At 41.0% G+C, this 26,079-nt stretch overlaps 2 protein-coding genes across 3 annotated transcripts in view; one reads left to right on the top strand and one right to left on the bottom strand.

Moving 5' to 3' along the window:
• The window catches only part of galnt1 (UDP-N-acetyl-alpha-D-galactosamine:polypeptide N-acetylgalactosaminyltransferase 1), a 161,203-nt gene that overhangs the window by 11,493 nt on the left and 123,631 nt on the right, over window positions 1–26,079 (top strand). The gene's annotated exons all lie outside the window — the stretch shown is intronic.
• The window catches only part of ino80c (INO80 complex subunit C), a 33,979-nt gene continuing 10,815 nt past the window's right edge, over window positions 2,916–26,079 (bottom strand). For both annotated transcript variants that reach the window (XM_063043909.1, XM_063043910.1), the window contains 4 exons: window positions 22,518–22,628; window positions 15,619–15,730; window positions 13,261–13,328; window positions 2,916–4,611 (listed from right to left, as the gene is read on the bottom strand). In XM_063043909.1, the coding sequence (XP_062899979.1) occupies window positions 4,480–4,611; window positions 13,261–13,328; window positions 15,619–15,730; window positions 22,518–22,628 (423 nt within the window). In that variant the 3' untranslated portion in view covers window positions 2,916–4,479. The remainder of the gene's footprint in view (window positions 4,612–13,260; window positions 13,329–15,618; window positions 15,731–22,517; window positions 22,629–26,079) is intronic.

Raw genomic sequence — 26,079 nt, 5'->3', positions numbered from 1 at the left:
CTTATGCTTAAAATGCACTTTAATATTTAGCACTCTAAAATATTTATCATTTTTTTAAAAATTGGGCTTATCTTTAAATCTGCAGTCAGCTGACCAACTGCTCAGCCAGTTATAGCATTACAGGGGTCCCACTGAAATGATATCAACCAATGTTGCAAAAAGAAAGGAAATGTGTGTCAGAGATCTTATCTTGTGTTCAACTCTATTTAACAATGAATGCTATCACTGGTCTTTACTCAAGCTGCTCTAGATTGGCTTTGTTCTCAGCGGAACAGGATCTGATGAGTCATAATCAACTTGATGTATAACTCCAGTTATTTTGCTTACTTTTCCACCAATGATATATAGCTTGGGAAAGAGGAAGAAAGCCTGAAACATCTATATATAGTTGTTACGTTTAGCAACTTAAATCTGCAGGACAATTCTGAAACACTGCTGTTTTGTTTGCATCAGAGAAACTTGAAATGACATGCAGAAGAGATACACAATCCACATCTGAAGCAGTTTAGGAAAGTAAAGTAAAGAGAGGAAAATCCTTTTACCTTTGCTGCAGTATTTCAAATGTGACTCATTGTGTTGTAATGGCAGAAAAAGTCTGCAATCATTTCCAGTCCTCTCAATTACTTTAAGACTACATGCTCCTGTATAAATGCCACGAAAAGAGAAGCTGGCAAAAGCATTATTGGGTCCTCTTGTTTTGTCTTCTACTCAATTGTCCAAATGAATAAAAGCTATGCTCTTCACAGTACTTCGTCTTCAGTAGAATTGTTATAAATCTTCATTATATTCACATTAGTAAGGCATGATAATAGCTTTAAATACATTTAAAATGTTTTTAGATTCATGTTATTTATCAGTGCAATTAAAATAATTCTTACAGAAACACAATTTAAAAGAAAGTAATGCCATTTCAATAGTGTGTGCAAAAGGGCTGGAAATATTAAAATGTCTTAAGTTAAATACCCAGGCTTATGTATACCAGATTATTACAAAAAAATAAGGACCAAAATAAAGGTCTATCAATTTTCCATGGCAACAAGATTAGTATCAGAGAACTGGAGGACTATTAACATGGCACCATTGTTTAACAAAAGGTATATTGAGCATTTGAAAGCCCATCAAGCCTAACAACAGTGGCAGGCAAACTAATGGAAAAAAAATCCTAAGGGACGATAGAAATCATTATATAGAAAGCAAAGATTAATAAAGGACAGTGTCCGCTCTGATTAACAATGATGTTTGACAAGGTTCCATGTGGCATAATGATCTGTAAAGTAGAAGTCCAGAGATCCAACTAAAGTTTCAATCTGATTCCAGGACTGTTAAGATTAGCCAATGGTTAATCAACTCTTGGTGACTGGAAAATAGCACCCACACTCCACAGGTTGTAGTGCTAAGCCCCAGTTTTAAAATTTTCCTCTCCAATCATGATCTTTATTTAATCAAAACATACAAAAAATAACTAGATATGAAAATTAAAAGGAAAAATAGCAGAGCTTTGGCAAAAAAATACATGTGTGAAACTAGTGAAGGCCACATTGGGAGCACCGGGTGCAATTGACGGCCCCAGCAGATTTGCAGGTGAAGTGTTGCTTCACCTGGCACAGACTCAAATGGGCAAACTGCCTTCTTATGCTGTACAGCAACAGGAATTCTGCAGATGCTGGAAATTCAAGCAACACACATCACAGTTGCTGGTGAACGCAGCAGGCCAGGCAGCATCTGTAGGAAGAGGTGCAGTCGACGTTTCAGGCCGAGACCCTTCGTCAGGACTAACTGAAGAAAGAGTGAGTAAGGGATTTGAAAGTTGGAGGGGGAGGGGGAGATCCAAAATGATAGGAGAAGACAGGAGGGGGAGGGATGGAGCCAAGAGCTGGACAGGTGATTGGCAAAAGGGATATGAGAGGATCATGGGACAGGAGGTCCGGGAAGAAAGATGGGGGGGGGGGGGGGAGAACCCAGAGGATGGTCAAGAGGTATATTCAGAGGGACAGAGGGAGAAAAAGGAGAGTGAGAGAAAGAATGTGTGCATAAAAATAAGTAACAGATGGGGTACGAGGGGGAGGGGGGGCCTTAGCGGAAGTTAGAGAAGTCGATGTTCATGCCATCAGGTTGGAGGCTACCCAGACGGAATATAAGGTGTTGTTCCTCCAACCTGAGTGTGGCTTCATCTTTACAGTAGAGGAGGCCGTGGATAGACATGTCAGAATGGGAATGGGATGTGGAATTAAAATGTGTGGCCACTGGGAGATCCTGCTTTCTCTAACACTTCACCCGTGAGTCGACTGGGGTGATATACTGCGTCCGGTGCTCCCGATGTGGCCTTTTATATATTGGCGAGACCCGACACAGACTGGGAGACCGCTTTGCTGAACATCTACGCTCTGTCCGCCAGAGAAAGCAGGATCTCCCAGTGGCCACACATTTTAATTCCACATCCCATTCCCATTCTGACATGTCTATCCACGGCCTCCTCTACTGTAAAGATGAAGCCACACTCAGGTTGGAGGAACAACACCTTATATTCCATCTGGGTAGCCTCCAACCTGATGGCATGAACATCGACTTCTCTAACTTCCGCTAAGGCCCCACCTCCCCCTCGTACCCCATCTGTTACTTATTTTTATGCCCATATTCTTTCTCTCACTCTTCTTTTTCTCCCTCTGAATATACCTCTTGCCCATCCTCTGGGTCCCCCCCGCCCCGTCTTTCTTCCCGGACCTTCTGTCCCATGATCCTCTCGTATCCCCTTTTGCCTATCACCTGTCCAGCTCTTGGCTCTATCCCTCCCCCTCCTGTCTTCTCCTTTCATTTTGGATCTCCCCCTCCCCCTCCAACTTTCAAATCCCTTACTCACTCTTCCTTCAGTTAGTCCTGACGAAGGGTCTCGGCCTGAAACGTCAACTGCACCTCTTCCTACGGATGCTGGCTGGCCTGCTGCGTTTACCAGCAACTTTGATGTGTGTTTCTTATGCCGTAACCTTTTCGTAATTCTGTAAAGTAGACAAATTGTTTTCAAGAGTATGCAAAATGACTGCAGCTCTGAGAAGACAAAGCAGGTATTGACTGTCTTGTTGGATGAACAGAGAGAAAGTAAAATCAGCAAAATGAATTAAAGTGTGAAAAGCCTAAAATACATCTGGAAGGCAAACAAGAATGCACAATAAATAATATTGAGGTTTGTTGGAACAGATTGCCCTTGATATTTATGTTCACAGACCACTGGAAGGAGGACACATAAATAACATTAAGGCAGAGATTTTCTTTTGTTGATCAAACTAACGGATACAAAACTTGAAAGATCAAGGTAAAACTGAATATTGGTCAGGCAATAAAAGGAATACCCTAGGGGAAGAAGAAACTTTGCTGTGGGTTTTCATACTTGCCTTAAGTCTGAGTACATCCAGTATTTTCTCTTTTTATCTGTTTTAGAGTCTCTGCATTGTAGGGTACAAATCAATATAATTTTCAGCATTGTCAGTAAAGTAACATTTAGGCTCCGAAAATGAATTTGTCTGGCTGGAATTGTTTTCTTTAGGAAAGGAAGAGCTTACAGAAAATTTAATTGCAGTGCACTAAATTGTGATAAACTGGAGTGGACGGTAAGGACCTGTTTCCTCTGGCTGTGAGGTCAATAACTAGGTAATTGGAAAGAGGTTTGCAAAAGAGTTGAGGAAATGTTTTTCCACATACAATATGTGAGAGATCTGAAACTTCGTGCTCGAAAAACTGACAAGGGCAGAAACTTGATGCATATAAAAAGCATTTAGATGAGTGCTTGAAATAACCTACAGAACAATGGGCCAAAATCAGGAATTGGAATTAAGTTAATTGTCTGTTTCCTACACAGCAAGAACACTGTGGACTGAATGGATTTGTTCAGTGGCACAGATTTCTGTACTTCTATGTTCATAATGCTAATGGACCAAGGAATGAAAAAAAATTAACAGCTTGAAGTGTGTTTCTGTAGACATCCAGTCCTCAGATCATTTCTCTAGTGAGCTAAAAATCTAATCATAGACATTTACATTTTTACTATACCACCTCATTTCATTGACTTTGCTCCAGAATGCGTACTTGGTTTCAACAAGTCTTTGATACAGGGCCATATAATGGAATTTTTGCCACTGATCACAACACAACTGTGCCTGGCAGGTGCTGAGATTTTTAAACAAGCTTTCCCATTTGAAGATCTTATGATAACAGCTTTCAAAACTAAATGGCTTACAGAAAAAAATTACAATATGAACCGTCCATTAAGCATATTTTATACTCCCAAGAGATTTCCACTCATGGATCTGTAGTTTGAAAAGGTATCTTCACATTTCTGTTATTAATTCACTTCAGGTCATTGTTATTAAAACAAGTTACTTGAATTTTCAGTAGAGAACACATGAACTCCAAAACGTCATAAGTCACTGCAAATTTCTGGTATCTGAGCTTATTTTCAGTTATCTTAAAAATATTCCATGTAATATTTCATGGTACTATGCTTGTTGCCTTCCTTAAAGCCAAATAACCAGTCACAATGTCTGAAGGAAGCATCCGGATATATGAAAACTCCTTTGTGCTGCTAAACCGAAGTTTGCTTTGTGGGTCTGTATAACTAGCCTGTAAGAGAAAAGCAAAATAAAATCACTTTACATGCCAAACAAACGAATGAAACACAAATTGGGTCACTATATTGAAAATTTTAACACACGGTGTGCACAAACATCATAAAAAAACTGAAGATAGAATCATTCAGCTCAACCTGTATTTAATTGATGGCCATTCAATACTGAGTAACAGTATTGCTCAGTTTTTGTTTCATTTTGTGGTTTTTAAATAATTCCATTTGTCAGTACATCTTGATTTTGGACAAGTGCTTACTTGATGTTTTGTAAAACTGCATTATTACAAGTTCACACCAGTCATGTCATTTGTTTTAAAATGAGAATTTAATGACAATTAGTTTATTTGGAGGTAGCATCTGTAGTACAATTTGCATGAATTAGCTGAAGGGAGTCAATGAGGCTTGTGTCAATGTTTTATGGATGCCAAATGAACACTTGCCACTGGGTGAGGTTTGAAAGTTTCAACTATTCTGACTCCAACGATCTTTAGCAGTGTAGTTGTGCGAGAACACAAATGACATTATTTTAGCACAAGCTTAACATATATAATTCATAGCTACCTCCATTTCTACATTCAGTAACTGATTGCTTTTTTCTCCTGTATTATTCTCAACCCCTTGCCACTGGCCTAGTTCAACCACAGCCCTCTGCTACACAACATACGCAAACTGGTTGCCACCACTGCTTCACAGATCTCTTTTTCTTTCAACTTCCTGCTCAGATTTATGTGATTTTCTGCTCTACTCTCAACATGTTCTGTTATGTAGATCCTGCTCCTACTTCTCTGAAAGCAATAAACTCTCTCATCTGAAGTCCAAGCATCAGTCATTTAATTGAACAAACTAACGGCCTGTAGCATGCTGAGTCTTGGGGTTCCAATGCTTTTGATGCAATGATTTTCCAACTCTCTTCTCTGTGCTGAAGTTGAACAGCCCTACTACAATGACACACCGCACTTCAATTCTTGGCATGAAGCTTCTTTATTCCTACAACTTCATGGCAAATTCACAGATGAAATTTTTACTTGACCACCGCACGGAATGAATCCTACACTCGTTCATTCTTTGTCACGAGTTGCCCATTTGAACTGAGTGAATATTTCCAGCTACAAACTCAGTGTTACTTATTTGTCTTCCAAATATCAACACAGAAATGCCAATTTGCCAGATCTACGAAAGCCTTATTAAATGAAATTTAAACAACAGGAATTCTGCAGATGCTGGAAATTCAAGCAACACACATAAAAGTTGCTGGTGAATGCAGCAGGCCAGGCAGCATCTCTAGGAAGAGGTGCAGTCAACGTTTCAGGCCGAGACCCTTCGTCAGGAGTCCTGACAAAGGGTCTCGGCCTGAAACGTCGACTGCACCTCTTCCTAGAGATGCTGCCTGGCCTGCTGCGTTCACCAGCAACTTTTATGTGTGTTGATTAAATGAAATTGTTCTGTTGGCATTCATGTTATAGTTAATTTGTTCTATGAGTGGAGCTCCTGACATTGTCCTAAAAGTACAAAAATTTCCAGCAATTGCTACATGATTGACATATTTATTGCTAACACTTAAAGTAGCACAATCAGAGCACAAATTCATCCTCACCCTGACACATTCATGGAGGTGTTCATTTTATATACTGGAAGCCCCTTGTAGAAAATGGTCCACATCAGAAATTTTTGTAACACAAAGCCACAACATCTGCGCAAATATTATGAAAAGAGCTGGAAAAATAGATCTTGTATTTACATTTTAAATCACATAAATGCTGTGAGAGTAATTTTTTTATTCTGTAGTTCAAATTTTTTGGTAGTGACATATGTACAAAGGAAAATTTGTTATTGAATGGCCATGATACAGGGGCCACCTGTACTTATAGTCCAGCAATGTTCTTACAGCTCTTTTATGAGGAATTAAAAATTATATTATTCTGTTCTTTTGTTTATAGATCTCTGAACAAAAAAGCAGTAACGTATGGTAGTAAGTCCAATTGTATAAAAATTCAGACAACTTTCCAGGAGAGTGAATTATTCTTGCATAATTAATCAGCACTTATGAATGAAAACAAGTCCTTATATGTAGTTGCAGACTCTCGCAATCCTTGCTTTGTACTATCCTCTGTTCCTCTTCCCTCATTAAAAATTCACATTAATTATATTCTTACCAAATCACTTGTTGAATACCTTGGCTCTATAATATGATTCTGTATCTACAGTGTGGCTCCTTCATTTGTTGTGATTGTTGTAATTCTACATGGACATGGGTTACTGCTAGGGCCTTATAGGCATCAATTCTATTTTTGCACATTTGTCCAATATCCCTCAAGATTCTTACCCACCAACTTTAAAAGCACAAATTGACACAAATTCCAAAGCATTTTGGAGAACTTCTGGTTTAAGATGGCACTGGTAAAGTGCAGAGAATTCTTGCTGGCAGCAAAAACAACTATTAACTACTTTATAAATTACACTTTTTCTCAAAACCAATCATTGCAATCAATAGCCTGTAACTTCCCTTTTGGAGTTGAACTTTTGATTCGCCTGCATGACTTGGCATTTTTGCGGTGTGAACTGAAGTCTCAACGGTGCAGCACAGGTGTGACATGGGATTACAGGCCAAAATGAGGCAGTGGGGCCTTGGCCCTGGGCCCCAGAGCGAGGAACAAGCCGAGGTTTGTCTGCAGGAGTGGACTTGGGAGGCGATTCGAAGCAGGAGAACTGAGGTGAGGCAGAGTCAAGGTGGCAGGCCCCAGGCCCAAGAGCCAAGAAAAAGCTGAGGTTTGACTGACTTGAGCACTGGGCCAAATTGGAAAGGTTGGGTATGGACCAAATCAAGGCAGTGGGTCCCGGGCCCTAGAGCATATCAAAGGGGCAGAGCTCTGCTCGGACTGAGAACAACCCATTATTTTGCCAATTTAAGTGCTGGGCCAGATTGAAAAGGTCAAGGCACTGAGGTCAGCGGTGAGGGAACAGGCCGATGTTCAGCCTGCTCCTCCGTGAGGTTTACTTGCCTCTGTGCTGAACTGAGGCTGTGGCCTGCAACTAATGGGCTCCTGGACCAGCTGCTACTGGCTTCCTCATTGTGGAACACACACAAAATGCTGGAGGAAATCAGCAGGCCAGCAAGCCTAGCTGTGGACTCACTTTCATGAACTTCAGTTCTGAATGTTATTTGCTTATTTTTATTGCCTGTAAGATTTTTGATTTTTTTCAGTACATTGGGTGTTTGACAGTCTTTGCTTTTACTGGGTTCTTTAGGATTTCTCTTTTTTGTGGCTGCCTGTAAGGAGACAAATCTAAATGTTGTACATAGTATACATACTTTGAACTTTAGAAAGTTCTAAACTGATTGTATAAAAACAAAACGCTGGAAATATTTAGAGGTCAGGCAGATTTTGTGCACGAGAATCAAAAGGTTTCAGGTTGATGGCCATTTTCTCTTGGTCTCCACCTCATCACAGATGCTACTCTTTATCCAACAGTACAAGAGGCCAAACTGGGAGCATGATAGCATCTGACAGCTTAGGATTGTCCTTCTAGGCCGGACAAATGTTCTGGATACAGATAAGTGAAATGGACATATAATTACATTCCCTAAGGTAAAGCAGCCCACACCAAAGCACGCAATGTAGAAAACTTTATTGAATATCATACAAATACAACACTGCTTTGCCTGGAGGAAGTGCTTGGGTGCCTGGATGATGGGAAAAGGAGGTAAAGAGGCAGGTGTTGCAACTCTTACATTGCAAGGGAAGAGAACATCTGTCTGGTTGTAGTATTACATGAAGAGAATGGAGGTTATACAAGTTAATGTGCTGAATATGGAAGCTGGCAGGGTGAAATAAAGAGAGACTCTGCTGTTGTTCTAGGAACAAGTATAGGGGCAAGACCAGACATATGGAGTAATGGAACAATTGCGGCTTAAAGCCCTGTAGATTGAAATAAAACATGACATATTCCAGATTGATAATAAAAGCCAGAACTGATTGAATATAGAAAATAGAGGGCAAGTGAGAAAGGATATGAAAGTGAGAAAGAAGCTACAGGAAAACATTCTAGCAGTTAACATGAAAGGGAACCTGAAAGCCTTTCTAAGAACAATTTTTACTGAATAAACAGGCAAAGTGTGGATACAACTACTGAGACGGTTGGGTTAAATTCAGCAAGAGGATAATAACTAGGTCTGAGTAAGAGAGGTAGAACTAGATGATATGCAAATTGATAAGGACAGTATACTGAAAATTCTGGTCATCATTACGGTGAATGAGTCACCTGGCCCAGACAAGTTAAATCCTAGATTGCTTAGAGATGAAGGTGTATACGTAAATCTTCCCACTATATAAAGGTGGCCTGAAAAAGTTACAGAATGACCAATGGCTACTTCTGGCATCTACCTCTTCACATATGCCCTCTATCCCCACCTGACTCGTCTTTACAAAGCAAAGCTCCATTTGCTGTTGCAACGGAAGGTAAATGTCCCAGAGGGCTGGACCACTGATGCAGAGATGAGCATGAATCCCTTCAAGGCAGCTGAGGTATTTAAATACAAGGATTAAATTTTAAAAAATGGAAATTTAAGAAAAAGAGGGCTTCAATAACAGCAGTAATAAAATTACTTAATTTTCAAAGCTCATCTGGTTCAATAATGTCCTTCATAAAAGTAACTCTGCCCTCTTTATCCACTTTGGTCAATAAACTGAGATCAGTGTGGTTGACTCTTTATAGTCCTTTAGTTCAAGTAATGAGAGATGGACGATAAATACAGACAATGCCTGTGATGTCCATTTCCCATGACCAGATTAAAAATGCTGGAACTTTGCTTTTAATACATATTAACAACCAAGCATGAATATTCAAGGTAAAATTTTAAAATTTACAAATGACAAGTTTGGATGTATGATAACAATGAGGTTATCAGTGAACATTGCTAACTGGAATGGATATGTACAGTACATAGATAGTGAAAACTCCTGTACTGTGATGTGATATATTAGGCAGGTAAAATAAGAGAGTAAATGGCAAAATTCTAAACCAGATCCAATAATGAGAGGGAACAAGTGCTATACAGGAAGTCTATGAAGGACAGAATTTTAATAAAAGCAAATGGCAACATGGACTTCGTACACAGAAGTATAGGGTAAAAGAATGAAAAAGCTATGCTGAGCTTCTTAGATGATAAATCTATGTAAAATGACCATTTGCATCTAATTATGATTCACTCAACACAAGGTTGTAAAACGGAAGTATAAGATATTTTTGCATTGTATGACTTTTCTGTGGCAGCTGGAAACGTGCTGGCAAGATTGCTTTTTGTATACAGGTGTCCCCCGCTTTTCGAACATTCACTTTACGAAACCTCGCTGTTACCAAAGACCTGCATTAGTTCCCTGTTTTTCCTAACAGAAAGTGTTTTCACTGTTACGAAAACAGCAGCACGCAAAAAAAGGCAGCGCACGCCCCGAGTAGCCGCTCTCCCCCGGATTCGGAACTGCATTCTAGCCAGCATTGCTTAAACACGTGCCTGTGAGCATCCATTAGCAAGGTGAGTTCTAAGGTATCAGAAAAGCCTGAAAGAGCTCGTAAGGGTGTTACATTTACTGTAAAACCAGACATAATTAAGCGTTTCGAGCGTGGTGAACGAAGTAAGGACAAAGTGAGTTTGGCTTGTGGAAGTTGACGAAGATAATGTTGAAGAGGTTTTGGCATCCCATGACCAAGAACTGATAGATGAAGAGCTGATGCAATTGGAAGAGGAAAGGATAACAATTGAAACTGAGTGCAGTAGCGAACGGACCGAAAGGAACTGAACGTGAAGCAACTGCGTGAGATTTTCGCTGCAATGATAAAGTACGACTTTAATTTTGCAAGGGTACGTCGGTTTAGGGCATATTTGCAGGATAGTTTGAGTCCTTACAAAGAACTGTATGATCTAAAAAACGCGCGAGGCTAAGCAGTCAAGCAAGCCTTCCAATCAGCCTCAGCAGATGACAAACCTCGACCTTCGACATCGAGGCAGGCATAGAAGATGACCTGCCTGCCCTGATGGAAACAGACGACACCTCAGTGTTCAACCACCCCAACCCCTGAGCTGTGGACAGATTCCGATTCGCAGAGAATGCAGCAGTAGCCGGGAGGCACCCAGCACATCTTTAAGAAAAAAAGCCGAAATAAACAAGCTAATTAATTAGGTGCCGCCCGGCACGTAAACGTTGGCCCAGATCAGAGGCGATTGCCGATTGCGTCGCCCCTGATCTGGGCCGACAGTTACGAACCGGGCAGCACCTAATTAATTAGCTTGTTTATTTTGGCTTTTTTCTTAAAGATGTGCTGAGTGCATTCCAGCTACCGCTGTACCCCTGCATGCTTCACGGATCGGTATCGGATCGCTGCCCGGAGGGTGGGGGCCACTGCACCACCCCAACCTCCGACGACTCAGCTTAACACACCAGCAGTGTGCTCAATGTCTTTCCGATTCCCGTAAGTGATACTACACTGTACATACATTATTTCTACTTTATACAGGCTGTGTATTTTTATGCGTTATTTGGTATGATTTGGCAGCTTCTTAGCTTAAAGGTTACTGGAGAGCACTCGCGCCGTGTTTTTGTCGACAGTGCTTGCATGAGAGTTTTGCTACAGAGAACAGTTCAGGCAATGATTGTGGAAAAGTATTTCTACTTGATACAGGCTGTGTATTTATCATATCATTCCGGCTTTTACTACATGTTATTTCGGGTTTTGTGTGTTATTTGGCATGATTTGGTAGGTTACTTCTGGGTCTGCGAATGCTCACAAAATTTTCCCCATATAAATAAATGGTAATTGCTTCTTCGCTTTACGACATTCCGGCTTACGAACCGTTTCATAGGAATGCTGTACCTTCAGATGGCGGGGGAAACCTGTATATTTATTATGTGTGTGCGAGCTGCTGTGATTCCATACTTCAAGAGCTTTCATAGGCTGTAAAGTGCTTATCATTCCAAGTCATGAAAAGCATTATACAAATACAATCCTACTTTAAAAGCTGTTTTACATTAAATACGTCAGGCCCTCTTTGGTTGCAATTGTAGTGACAATCAAGGTCTTCAGGAGACAGAAAAATAAGACTGCATACATACACAATAAAGGCAGAATTAGATTCCATTATCTCCTTAATAATCTATCTGCTCACTTATCTTTGCACAAAAATATCCTGTAAATAGAATAAGAGCCCACACCAATGAAAACTGTTCATAATGGTAGCTATCAGAGATGATGGAAGAAAACTGGCAGAAACTTTTACAATGATTCAATCAATTAATGAATTTTGTTATCTCAATGGTGTTCTCATCTCCAATATGTATTATATAATACTCAGTGACCACTTTATTAGGTACACCTATTCGGTAATGCAAATAGCTAAACAGCTAATTGTGAGGCAGCAACTTAGTACATAAAAAGCATGCAGACACAGTCAAGAGGTTCAGTTGTTCAGACCAAACCTCAGAATGGGAAGCAAATGTGATCGAAGTGACACTGACTGTGGAATGATTGTTGGTTACAGTTGCGGTGGTTTGAGTACTACAGAAATTGCTGATTTCCAAGGATTTTCACACAGAGCTTACAGAGAATGGTGTGGAAAACAAAAAATAAAAACCAAGGAGCAGGGGTTCTGTGGGTGAAAATGCCTTGTTAATGAGAGATCAGAGGACAATGGCCAGACTGATTCAAGCTGACAGGAAGGTGACTGCAACTCAAATAACCATGAGTTATAACAGTGGTGTGCAGAAGAGCATCTCTGAATGCCCAACACATTGAACCTTGAAGTGGAAGGGCTACAGCAGAAGACCATGAACATACACTCAGTGGCTACTTTATTAAGGACAGGAGGCACCTAAGATTAGGAGTATGTCGTTTGGCCCCAATACTATTCGATTATTTAATAAGATTCTGACTGACCTGCCTCTAACCACCATATTCATGTCTTCTCACTTCCTTATTTATCAAGCGTCTCTATGCAGTGCTCCCTTGAAAATAGTCAAAGGCACTGCTTCCATCTCATTCTGAGGTTAAGGGTTCAAAAACAACTATTTCACAGGAAAATACTGCTTACTCCGGTTTAAATGGATGATCCCTTACTCGTAAATGGTGATTTCTTAGTTCTATATTCTCGCATGAAAGCAAGCAAAATTTGTCAAGACCCTTCATGATTGTATGTATAACATCGCAAAGAAATATTATGACATACATTTTGAAGCTTATTCATCAATTAGTTACAAATCATAACCTTTTGCTTATATTTTTCATGTTCTCATTCCTCACTAAGCTTTTAGCTACCAGTGTCTATTTGATGTTTACTTGTGGCCATGCTGTCAGTGAACCGCACCCCCCACCAGCTCCTTTAAATAATAATTTGGTGAAGCATTTGTTTTTTGTAAATGTCTATTTTTCCCCAGACATTTGAACTTTTTTTTGTTTGTTTCAAAAGCACATTTTTTTTTATTTTAAAGGGGCCATATAATGAAAATTGTCACTACTTCATTATTCGGGAAAATATATCGAGCCTTTGAGGTACAAACAACGTGGTGTAGCCTAACTTTGGAGAATAGCATTGCATAAAAGATTGAGCTTTTTGCATTAACTCAATGCAATGAAATAAAACAATGCACTTTACTTACAGGAAGTCCTGAAATATCTGAGTACTTTTTGGCTGGTTTAAAGGAAGGAAGAGCATCTATGCTGCAATCTGAAAATTCAAAAGAAATGGGAAATCAACACCTGACTAGGTGAACATGACATTTTTACAAACATATAAAAACACATGGGGTTACATATTTTGAAAACACTAATAATCGCTCAAAAATATTATTTCTAGTAATATTCTAGGAAAGCTAGATTTCTGCACATCTTCAAACTATGACCACACCACCAAAATCAAGACCACATACTCCTTCAATAAACAATTTCATTTCTCACAATAAATTGGGTTTTTACACAATCTTATTAACTTAGTCTAAAATATTAAAGCTTAAAATATTCTACTCCCAGCGTACTGGCAGAGTCTAAAGACCTCAGCACCAGTGGTGAGGACCAAGAAGGCATAGTCGTGAGTTGGAGGAGTATTTATAGGACTGCTTTGAGTGGACTGGACAACATTCAGGGATTTATCTTTGAATCTGAATGAATACATCACAGTTGTCCCTGACTTTATCAATAGCTGTGTGGATGGTGTACCTGGTGGGGTATGAAAACCTGTGCCAACTGGCTGGAGTATTCAAAGACATCTTCACTGCTCTCACTGCTGCAGCTGGAGGTTCCCAGCTACTTCAAAAAGGCAACAATTATACCAGTGCCCAAGAGCAGGGTGAGCTGCCTCAATGACTATCACCCAGTTGCATTCATATCTACCGTGATGAAGTGCTTTGAAAGGCTCGTCATGGTCAGACCTTAACTCTTGTCTAAGCAAGGACCAGAACCCGCTGCAATTTGTCTTTCGGCACAGTAGATCTTCAGCAGATGCAATCTTAGCTTTCTGCTCGGCCTTGGATCACCTTGACAATGCCGATGACACAGCTATTGTTGGCAGAATATCAGATGGGGACGAAGCAGCATACAGGAGCAAAACAGATCAACTGGATGAGTGGTGTTGCAAAAGCAACCTTGCACTCAACATCAGTAAGACCAGAGAATTGATTGTGGCCTTCAGGAATTGAAGTTGAGGGAACACACACCCACTCTTATCGAGAGATCTGAGGTGGAAAGGGTGAGCAGTTCCAAGTTCTTGAGTGTCAACATCTCTGAAGATCAATCCTGGGCCCAACATACTGATGAAATTACAAAGAAGGCAGGAAAGTGAATATATTTCATTTGGAGTTTGAGGATACTTGATATGCCACCAAAGCCACTCTCAAATTTCTACAGATGTACTGTGGAATTCATTCTAGCCGGTTGTATCCCAATCTGGTATGAAGGTGCCACCACACAGGATCTGAAAAAGCTGCAGGAAGTTGTAAACACGGCTAACTCCATCAGGGGTACTATCCTCCCAAGTACAAAAGACACCTTGAAAAAGGCGACATCCCCCATCACCCAAGATAAGCCGCCTTCTAATTGCTACCATCAAGGTGGTGGTACAGGAGCCTGACGATGCATGCAACGTTTCAGGAACAGCTTCTTCCCTTCTGCCATCAGATTTCTGAATGGACAATGAACCCATGAACACTACTTTACTATTTATTTTGCTCATTTTTGTGCTACTCATGTAATTTTTAAAAATATATTTATTGTAATTCATAGTTTCTTTTATTAGTATGTACTGCGAAGTACTGCTGCCATAAAACAAAATTTCACTACATATGCCAGAGATATCAAATCCGATTCTGAATATCTGTCAATTTCATACAGCAGAATAACAGCACCGCTTATTACACTTTTGTGACAAAACTTCAACCCACAATTACAAAGTAGAAATACTACTAATTTATATGCTAATTGTAAGATGCAAATTAGAAATTTCAGCATTATGGAAATTTTTCTAATAAATATCAGCAATGTTCTAAAATGAAAATTTAATTTTGCCATGTTTATAATTGATCATATTTTATTACTAAATCTAATATATCCATTATTCAAAAGCCTACGATTATAATAATTTTATTGTAGTCAACCCCGAGATGCTTTAATTAATCATATGTTCTTATGGTAATGCTTTTTCCTCAATAATTTAAAAACAAACTTTGCATAAGTTATGAAGATGTAAAAAGTTGTTAAATCATTCTGGAATCAGGTTAAAAAAACAGCTCTCTTGAATATACAAGAGAAGAAAGAACACGTGTTTGATTCTTATTTGATCTATTGTAGGCACCAAATTACAAACACAAGTTTCTCAGGGATTAGGGAAATTGCAGTGAAAATGCAGATGGAGGAAAATAAAAATGGTAGAACCTGTGTTAACAACAACTACAAAAATCTTGCCAGGCTTCAACGTACATTTTGGACATATTCTGAAAATATAATAAACTGTCAAAGGAACTTACAGTTCGGATCGTTTAGCTTCCATGGTAGCATTCTCTCTGCTGCAAGAATTTGTTTCAGATTTTTCCAGACACGGCTCTTCTTGCCTGCACCTGCACCGCCAATGCCAGAATGCTAGAAATTAAGAGACCATTTCAAAAGAACTGCAATAGGCAATACACATTTACTGTGTTATTCTTGGAAATAATGCTTGCTTCAACCTGTTCACATGATCAACAAACATTGGATTTATAGTTTCAAAAATATCACTCAGAACCTGCTCAGGAACAAATAAATTAAACCATATAAATGTCTATCTGTGTCCAAATAATGAAGAGAATCAAATAAAATACTAATATTTTCAAACTGCTTACTTGACACAGCACAATAAGAATAGCTTGACTACAAATTTCCCCAAAGGAAGCCCTGTTGAACTGCTACTTCCATGCTGAAAATACTAATATTAGCTAATTAAACAAGCCATGAAACAGCTCAGAATTAGTTGTAGTTGTAAAATGGTAGGTCAATATTCCAATGTACAGAAGTTTTGGACATAACAGAATAGGATATAAAGAGGTAGAGAGAATGTCATGACTGCATTTAAGAGAGAACATTTTGGAGGGTTTGCTCAGCAAGGCCATACGGGTAAATAAAGATGGAGTTTATAGTATAGCCTTTGAGTAGGTATATAGGAGCCGGAGGAACAGACATGCAGGCATATCATGAAAGATGCAGAGACGCCTCACCAGAATACACCATTCTCATACATTCCTCTTCATCTTTAGCATTCTCAACATGAGCTGAGGGGTCAGAAATATCCTTAAACCAGAGGAGCCATCAGAAATTAGAGGCTCAACTGGCAGAATTTGTTTGGTGCTCCCAGGAGGGTTTCTTGAAACAATAACTGGAGATGGGACCATACTAGACCTTTAATGAGCCTGGCTAGGTGATCAAGGTTTCAGTGGGGGAGCATTCTGCAACAATGACCATAATTCCACAGTTTTTAAAGGTAGTTATGGAAAGGGCAAGATTGATTCTTGGCTTAAAGTGTCAAACTGGGGAAAGACTCTTTGTGCCCAATACTGTTGTATTGGGCACAAAGAGGAGAAATCTGATCAGAAGCAGTTGTTTGAAGGCAAGTCCACATCTGACATGTGGGAATCTTTTGAAGGACAGCTGATTTAAGTTTAGGACCAGCACATTCCAATGAGGAGGAAAGATTTTTAAAAAATCATAATTTTAGTTAAAAAGAGAAAAAAAGCTATATATTATTTAAGAAACTGAAATTGGGTAGTTCTTTAGAGGATAACAAAGAAAGCAGGAAAGAACTTAACGAGAAATTAGGAAGGCTAAAAGGAGCCAAGAAACATCCTTGGCAAATAGAATTCAGGAAAACCCCAGAGCATTTTATACATACATGTGGAGCAAGAATGTAGCTAGGGAAAGGGAAGGGACATTTAAGGCATAGTGCCAGAGGAAATGGGCGACATACCAGAAGAGCAATTTGCATTGGTACTCTCCAAGGGGAACTATTTGGATGACAGTGAGATTTTGGAGGGATATACAGTATTAATATTCCAGGGCATGTTGATACTAATGAGCAATGTTGGGTGATGAATCCAGTGCCTGATGCAATTTATCCCAAAATTCTAAGGAAAGTAAGGGAGGAGATGACTGGTGTCTTGAGTATAAAAGTTGGCAAATCATACTGTAGCTGAATAAAACTTTGGTTAGGCCACACTTATACAGTGGTATGCAAAAGTTTGGGCACCCCGGTCAAAATTTCTGTTACTGTGAATAGCTAAGCGAGTAAAAGATAAACTGATTTCCAAAAGGCATAAAGTTAAAGATGACACATTTCTTTAATATTTTAAGCAAGAAAACTTTTTTTATTTCCATCTTTTACAGTTTCAAAATAACAAAAAAGGAAACGGGCCTGAAGCGAAAGTTTGGGCACCATGCATGGCAGTACTTAGTAACACCCCCTTTGGCAAGTATCACAACTTGCAAACACTTTTTGTAGCCAGCTAAGAGTCTTTCAATTTTTGTTTGGGGGATTTTCACCCATTCTTCCTTGCAAAAGGCTTCTAGTTCTGTGAGATTCTTGGGCCGCCTTGCATGCACTGCTGTTTTGAGGTCTATCCACAGATTTTTGATGATATTTAGGTCGGGGGACTGTGAGGGCCATGGCAAAACCTTCAGTTTGCGCCTCTTGAGGTAGTCCATTGCGGATTTTGAGGTGTGTTTAGAATCATTATCCTGTTGTAGAAGCCATCCTCTTTTCAGCTTTGGCTTTTTAAAAAAAAAACAGATTGTGTGATGTTTGCTTCCAGAACTTGCTGGCATTTAATTGAATTCATCCTTCCCTCTACCAGTAAATGTTCCCCGTGCCACTGGCTGCAACACAAGCCCAAAGCATGATCGATCCACCCCCTATGCTTAACAGCTGGAGAGGGGTTCTTTTCATGAAATTCTGCACCCTTTTTTCTCCAATCATACCTTTGCTCATTGCGGCCAAAAGTTCTATTTTAACTTCATCAGTCCACAGGACTTGTTTCCAAAATGCATCAGGCTTGTTTAGATGTTCTTTTGAACTTTTTCAATGAACTTTTTGGCCGCTATGAGCAGAGGTACGTTTGGAGAAAAAAGGGTGCAGAATTTCATGAAAAGAACTAGGGATAGTCCGGATAATTATGGACCAGTGAGCCTTACGTCTGTGGTGGGAAAGCTGTTGGAAAAGATTCTTAGAGATAGGATCGATAGGCATTTAGAGAATCATGGTCTGATCAGGGACAGTCAGCATGGCTTTGTGAAGGTCGGATCGTGTCTAACAAGCCTGATAGAGTTCTTTGAGGAGGTGACCAGGCATATAGATGAGGGTAGTGCAGTGGATGTGATCTATATGGATTTTAGTAAGGCATTTGACAAGGTTCCACAGGGTAGGCTTATTTAGAAAGTTAGAAGGCATGGGATCCAGGGAAGTTTGGCCAGGTGGATTCAGAATTGGCTTGCCTGCAGAAAGCAGAGAGTCGTGGTAGAGGGATTACATTCGGATTGGAGGGTTGTGACTGGTGGTGTCCCACAAGGATCAGTTCTGGGACCTCTACTTTTCGTGATTTTTATTAATGACCTGGATGTGGGGGTAGAAGGGGGGGTTGGCAAGTTTGCAGACGACGCAAAGGTTGGTGGTGTTGTAGATAGTGTACAGGATTGTCAAAGATTGCAGAGAGACATTGATAGGATGCAGAAGTGGGCTGAGAAGTGGCAGAGGAGTTCAACCCAGAGAAATGTGAGGTGGTACACTTTGGAAGGACAAACTCCAAGGTAGAGTACAAAGTAAATGGCAGGATACTTGGTAGTGTGGAGGAGCAGAGGGATCTGGGGGTACATGTCCACAGATCCCTGAAAGTTGCCTCACAGGTGGATAGGATAGTTAAGAAAGCTTATGGGGTGTTAACTTTCATAAGTCGAGGGATAGAGTTTAAGAGTCGTGATGTAGTGATGCAGCTCTATAAAACTCTGGTTAGGCCACACTTGGAGTACTGTATCCAGTTCTGGTCACCTCACTATAGGAAGGGTGTGGAAGCATTGGAAAGGGTACAGAGGAGATTTACCAGGATGCTGCCTAGTTTAGAAAGTATACATTATGATCAGAGATTAAGGGAGCTAGGGCTTTACTCTTTGGAGAGAAGGAGGATGAGAGGAGACATGATAGAGGTGTACAAGATAATAAGAGGAATAGATAGAGTGGATAGCCAGCACCTCTTCCCCAGGGCACCACTGCTCAATACAAGAGGACATGGCTTTAAGGTAAGGGGTGGGAAGTTCAAGGGGGATAGTAGAGGAAGGTTTTTTTACTCAGAGAGTGGTTGGTGTGTGGAATGCACTGCCTGAGTCAGTGGTGGAGGCAGATACACTAGTGAGTTTAAGAGACTACTAGACAGGTATATGGAGGAATTTAAGGTGAGGGCTTATATGGGAGGAAGGGTTTGAGGGTCGGCACAACATTGTGGGCCGAAGGACCTGTACTATGCTGTACTATTCTATGTTCTATGTTCTAACCCCTCTCCAACTGTTAAGCACGGGGGTGGATCGATCATGCTTTGGGCTTGTGTTGCAGTCAGTGGCACGGGGAACATTTGCTGGTAGAGGGAAGAATGAATTCAGTTAAAATACCAGCAGATTCTGGAAGCAAACATCACACCGTCTGTAAAAATGCCGAAGATGAAAAGAGGATGGCTTCTACAACAGGATAACGAACCTAAACACACCTCAAGATCCACAATGGACTACCTCAAGAGGTGCAAGCTGAAGGTTTTGCCATGGCCCTCATAGTCCCCTGACCTAAACATCAAAAATCTGTGGATAGACCTCAAAAGAGCAGTGCATGAAAGACAGCCCAAGTACCTCACAGAACTGGAAGCCTTTTGCAAGAAAGAGTGGGCAAAAATCCCCCAAACAAGAATTGAAAGACTCTTAGCTGGCGACAGAAAGCGTTTACAAGCTGTGATACTTGCCAAAGGGGGTGTTACTAAGTACTGACCATGCATGGTGCCCAAACTTTTGCTCCGGATCCTTTTCCTTTTTTGTTATTTTGAAACTGTAAAAGATGGAAATAAAAAAGTTTTCTTGCTTAAAATATTAAAGAAATGTGCCATCTTTAACCTTATGCCTTTTGGAAATCAGTTCATCTTTTACTCGCTTAGCTATTCACAGTAACAGAAATTTTGACCAGGGACGCCCAAACTTTTGCATACCACTGTAATATTATGTGCAATATGCAATTTTTCCACACAGCAGATGAGTACAATTCATAGATTTAACAGGTTGATAACTTTAAAGGGAGTCTGAGGGTGGTTGGTTTCCAGAAAGCACTGCCTGAAGGGGTGCTGGAGGCAGAAACATGTACAACATTTAAGTAGTATCTGCCTGAATTGTCAAGACAGAAAAGGCTTTGGGGCAAGTAAGGCTAAAAATGGGATTGGTATAGATGGATGCTCGATAGCTGGCATGGACAATGTGCCTTTTTCTGAGTGGACAAATTGGTATCTCTCTTACTGCAATATGCTTACAATTGCAGCATCATTCAAAGTCATTTACACTGGGAAAAAGCAGCCTTTGTCACACAAATATGGAGGGATATTGAGACGCACCCTTTGGTCACATAATACGAACAGCACGATTTTAGGATGGCACTGATGTGTTACAATTCTATTTTTCAGGTTTCTTACTTGCAGCAAACTGTCAAAACATTGCAAGATTAAACAAATGTTTCATAATTACAAAAAAACTTAAAAATTGTAGGAGAATGAGGGTATATTTTAAATACAGCAAGCATCTTTCATCTTTTTGATTAAATGACACAACACTGCAGATGTTATTAATTGGTTATTTAAACAAACCTACAGGAATCCATGACAAAGGCAAATATAAAATTACTATTTATACACAAAAGTTATTTCTTCTTGCCAAATGCAATTATTCCCAGCCATTAAAATGGAAACAAATGATAAAGCACCACACACAAAATGCTATAGAAACTCAGGTCAGGCACCGTCAATGGAGATAAAAAACAGTTGATGTTTTGGACTGAGACCCTTCTTCAGGACTGGAAAGGAAGGGGTAATACAGCAGAGTAAAAAGGTTGGTGGGCGGGAAAGGAAAGGACAGTAGGTAAAGCCAGGTGGATAGGAAAGATAAAGGGCTGGAGGGGAAAGAATCTGATAGGAGAGGAGAGTGGACCACAGGAGATAGGGAAGGAGGAGTGGACCCAGGGGGAGGTAATTGGCGGGTGAGAAGAGGCAAGAGGATAGAGTGGGAAATAGAGAATTTTTTTTTTTTTTTTTTTTTAAAAGCAGGAGTAATCTATATTCATGCCATCAGGTCGGAGGCTACCCAGACAGAATAGAAGTCATCACCCCTTCACCCTGAGGATGGCCTCATCATGGCAAAAGAGGAGGCCATTGACAGACATGCCGGATCAGAAATCAGAATTAAAATGTTTGGCTACTGGGAAGTTCTGCTTTTGGTGGATGGAGGGGTGCTTGATGAAGTGGTGCCCCAATTTACGACGGGTCTCACCAATGCAGAAGCTGCATCGAGAGCGCCGGACACAACAGATGATCCAAGCAGATTCGCAGGTGAAATGTTGCTTCACCTGGAAGGCCTGTTTGGGGCCATGAGTGGAAGTGAGAAAGGAGGTGTACCACTTTGACCACTTGCAGGGCCAAGTGCCAGGAGGGATGAGAGGACAAATTGCAGAAGGAACAATCCCTGCAGAGAGTAGGGGGGAGGTAAAGGTACGTTTGGTGATAGAATAGTGGAAATTGTGAAGGATGATGTGTTAGATGCGGAGGCTCAAGGGGTAAGGACAAGGGGAACTCTATTACCGTTAAGGCATCGGGAAGATGGGGTGAGCACAGATGTTTGGGAAATGGAGATGCTGGTGACGGTAGCAACAATGGTGAAGGAAGGAAACATCTGCTCTTTGAAGGAAGAGGACATATCTGATGTCTGGAAAGGAAATCAGTATCCTTGGAACAGATGTGTTAGAGACGAAGGAACTAAGAAAAGGGAAGGATTGAAGACTATGTGAAACAGACATGCAAGAGAACCTTGGGCACTTAACCACGGTCATATTAAATGTTAAGGCAGATTTGAGACAGCCGGGTGGCCTACCCCTGCTTCTACTTCCTTGAGTTCTTCATGCACAGCCTTGCAGACCACACACAAGAGGTGAGAGTTGGGATTAACCAAAAAGCTCTGTAAATTTCCAATTGTTCAGCCAAACAAATCCTATTGACAATTATAAAGCTCCTTGAAGAACTAGAATTCTATTTTGAGTGATGGAAAGGAAAGGCTACATCTGGCAGCCAAAGGTTAAAGAGCAAAGTGAATTACTAGTAATGACAAAAGTACTTACAACAAAATTTGGATCCTTAAAGGCCAGAGGTTTTACTGCAGACTCTACATGTCCTGGACTAGAATCTGCAGCCACACTTTTATTCTCACCAATAGAATCCAATGTGGCAGTCTATAAAACAAAAGAAAAATTTGATTTCTCAGTAGTATTTAAAACAAAAGCAACTGTTTCTTTCTAAATCAACAGTACAGGGACAAAGTTTGATCAATAATTTTCTTTCAGGCAAATCCTAATTGGTTGCATTGAATCTATATTTGCCACCCCAGTCTACAGCAAACATAGCTTTAATAGTTCTGCAATGGAGAACCTAGACAACCACAAACGCTGTGAATTTACTCTGAGGCCTATGTGAGAACATCCTTCAGAAGGGTGAACCCATGGAAAGCATCTGGCCTAGACAGTGAACGTGGCCAAGTACTGAAGATCTGTACTAATCAAGTGGCTGGAGTGGTTACTGACACCTTTCGCTTTTCACTTGGCAGTCTGAGGTACTCAGTTGCTTCAAGTAGGTTTCAATCATGCTAATGCCCAACCAGCACAACAGGTCAACAGCAGATGCCATTTTATTGACTCTCTACTCAGCTCGAGAATATCCGGTCAATGTAAATACATGTATCAGGGTGCTCTTCATTGAGTACAGCTCAGCAATCAACACTATTGTCCCCTCAAAACGAGTCAATCTCCACAGCATAAGCCTTAATACCTCCTTGTGCAACTGGATCCTCGATTTTCTCACTTGCAGACCCCATTCAGTTAAGATTGCAAACAATATCCACTCCACAATCTCCATCAACACAAGTATCACTACAAGGCTGTACACCTAGGCCCCAGCTCTACTCATCTTATGTTTACAAGTGAGGCTACGTGCAGCTCCTATGCCACATTTAAGTTTGCTGATGACACCACAGTTATTGGCCAAACCAAAGAAAGTGACAAATCAGCATTTATGAGGGAGACTGAAAATCTGGTTGAGTGATCTCACTCAACATCAACAAAACCAAAGAGCTAATTATTGATTACTAGAGGAGGAAACTGAAGGTCCATGATCCAGTACTCATTAGGGAATCGGAGGTGGAGAGGGTCAGTACACTCGAAATTCCCTGGTGTTATCATTTCAGAGGATCTGTCCCGAGACCACTACAAAGGCGGCACAGTAGTACTTTTCTTCGAAATTTTCACAGATTCAGCATGGTCATCTAAAACTTTGATAAACTTCTACTGATGAACAGTATCCTGACTGGTTGTATCATGGTCTGGTATGGAAAGACCAATGTCCAACAATGAAAAAGCCTGCAAAAAGTAGTGGATACTGCTCAGTACATCACAGGGAAAGCCATCCCACCATTGAGCACAACTACAAGGAGCACTGCCACAAGAGCAACATCCATCATCATCAACACACATCAAAGTTGCTGGTGAACACAGCAGGCCAGGCAGCATCTCTAGGAAGAGGTACAGTCGACGTTTCAGGCGGAGACCCTTCGTCAGGACTAACTGAAGGAAGAGTTAGAAAGAGATTTGAAAGTGGGAGGGGGAGGGGGAGATCCAAAATGATAGGAGAAGACAGGAGGGGGAGGAATGGAGCCAAGAGCTGGACAGGTGATTGGCAAAAGGGATATGAGAGGATCATGGGACAGGAGGCCCAGGGAGAAGGAAAAAGGGGAGGGGGGAGATCCAGAGAATGGACAAGGGGTATAGTCAGAGGGACAGAGGGAGAAAAAGGAGAGAGAGAGAAAGAATGTGTGCATAAAAATAAATAATGGATGGGGTATGAGGGGGAGGTGGGGCATTAGCAGAAGTTAGAGAAGTCAATGTTCATTCCATCAGGTTGGAGGCTACCCAGACGGAATATAAGGTGTTGTTCCTCCAACCTGAGTGTGGCTTCATCTTGACCGTAGAGGAGGCCGTGGATAGATATGTCAGAATGGGAATCGGATGTGGAATTAAAATGTGTGGCCACTGGGAGATCCTACTTTCTCTGGCGGACAGAGCGTAGGTGTTCAGCAAAACGATCTCCCAGTCTGCGTCCGGTGCTCCCGATGTGGCCTTCTGTATATTGGCGAGACCCGACGCAGACTGGGAGATCGTTTTGCTGAACACCTACGCTCTGTCCGCCAGAGAAAGCAGGATCTCCCAGTGACCAAACATTTTAATTCCACATCCGATTCCCATTCTGACATGTCTATCCACGGCCTCCTCTACGGTCAAGATGAAGCCACACTCAGGTTGGAGGAACAACACCTTATATTCCGTCTGGGTAGCCTCCAACCTGATGGTATGAACATTGACTTCTCTACCTTCCGCTAATGCCCCACTTCCCCCTCGTACCCCATCCGTTATTTATATACACACATTCTTTCTTTCACTCTCCTTTTTCTCTCTCTGTCCCTCTGACTATACCCCTTGCCCATCGTCTCATTTTTTTCCCTCCCCTCCCCCCTTTCCTTCTCCCCAGGCCTCCTGTCCCATGATCTTCTCGTATCTCTTTTGCCAATCACCTGTCCAGCTCTTGGCTCCATCCCTCCCCCCCTTGTCTTCTCCTATCATTTTCGATCTCCCCCTCCCCCTTTCAAATCTCTTTCTAGCTCTTCCTTCAGTTAGTCCTGACGAAGGGTCTCCACCTGAAACGTCGACTGTACCTCTTCCTAGAGATGCTGCCTGGCCTGTTGCGTTCACCAGCAACTTTGATGTGTGTTGCTTGAATTTCCAGCTTCTGCAGAATTCCTCATGTTTACCCATCATCATCAAATATGCCCATCTCTTCTCGCTGCTACCATTGGAAAGGAGGATCAGGAGCCTTAGGTCTCACACCACCAATTTCAGGAACAGTTATCACACTTCAATCAGGCTCCCGAACAAGCGGGGATAACTTCAATCACCTCAACAATGAACTGACTCCATAGCCTATGGACTCACTTTCAAGGACTCTACAATTCAGGTTCTCAATTTTTTTTGGGGGGCAGGGGTGCTTGCATCGGCACAGTGGTAGTTTGTCAATCTTTGTGTGTAGTTCTTGACTGGTTTATTGTATTTCTTTGTTCCACTGTGAATGCTCACAAGAAAATAAACGTCAGTGTAGTATATGATGACCTACACATACTTAGATAATAAATTTACTTTGAACTTTCAGCAAAGCATACATCAAGCTGATTACAACTAAGCGTTCAACACAAGTATCCCCTTAGGACTAATCACCAAGCTTCCAAACCTGCTCCACTTTCTGCTACCTCCTCTGCAAACGGATCCTCAACTTTCTCATCAGGAGACCACAGTCAGTGCAGTTCAGTAATAACATCTCCTCACTGACACCAACACTGCTGTACCTTCATGCTTAGTCCACTGCTCTATTCTCTCTACTGAATAGTGTTGTGACAACAATCTTGCAGACAATATCAGCAACATAAAGAATTGATTGTCGACTTCAGGAAGGGGACGTCGTGAGAACACGCACCAGTCCGCACTGTGGGGTCAGCAGTGGAAAGAGTGAGCACTTACAAGTTCCTGGCCATAAACATCAGAGGGCAGTCCTGGGTCCAACTCATTGATATGATCATAAAGAAAG

The sequence above is a fragment of the Mobula hypostoma genome, chromosome 3 (assembly GCF_963921235.1).
Source record: "Mobula hypostoma chromosome 3, sMobHyp1.1, whole genome shotgun sequence".
NCBI lineage: Eukaryota > Metazoa > Chordata > Chondrichthyes > Myliobatiformes > Myliobatidae > Mobula > Mobula hypostoma.
This window is presented reverse-complemented; position numbering and strand designations above follow the sequence as displayed.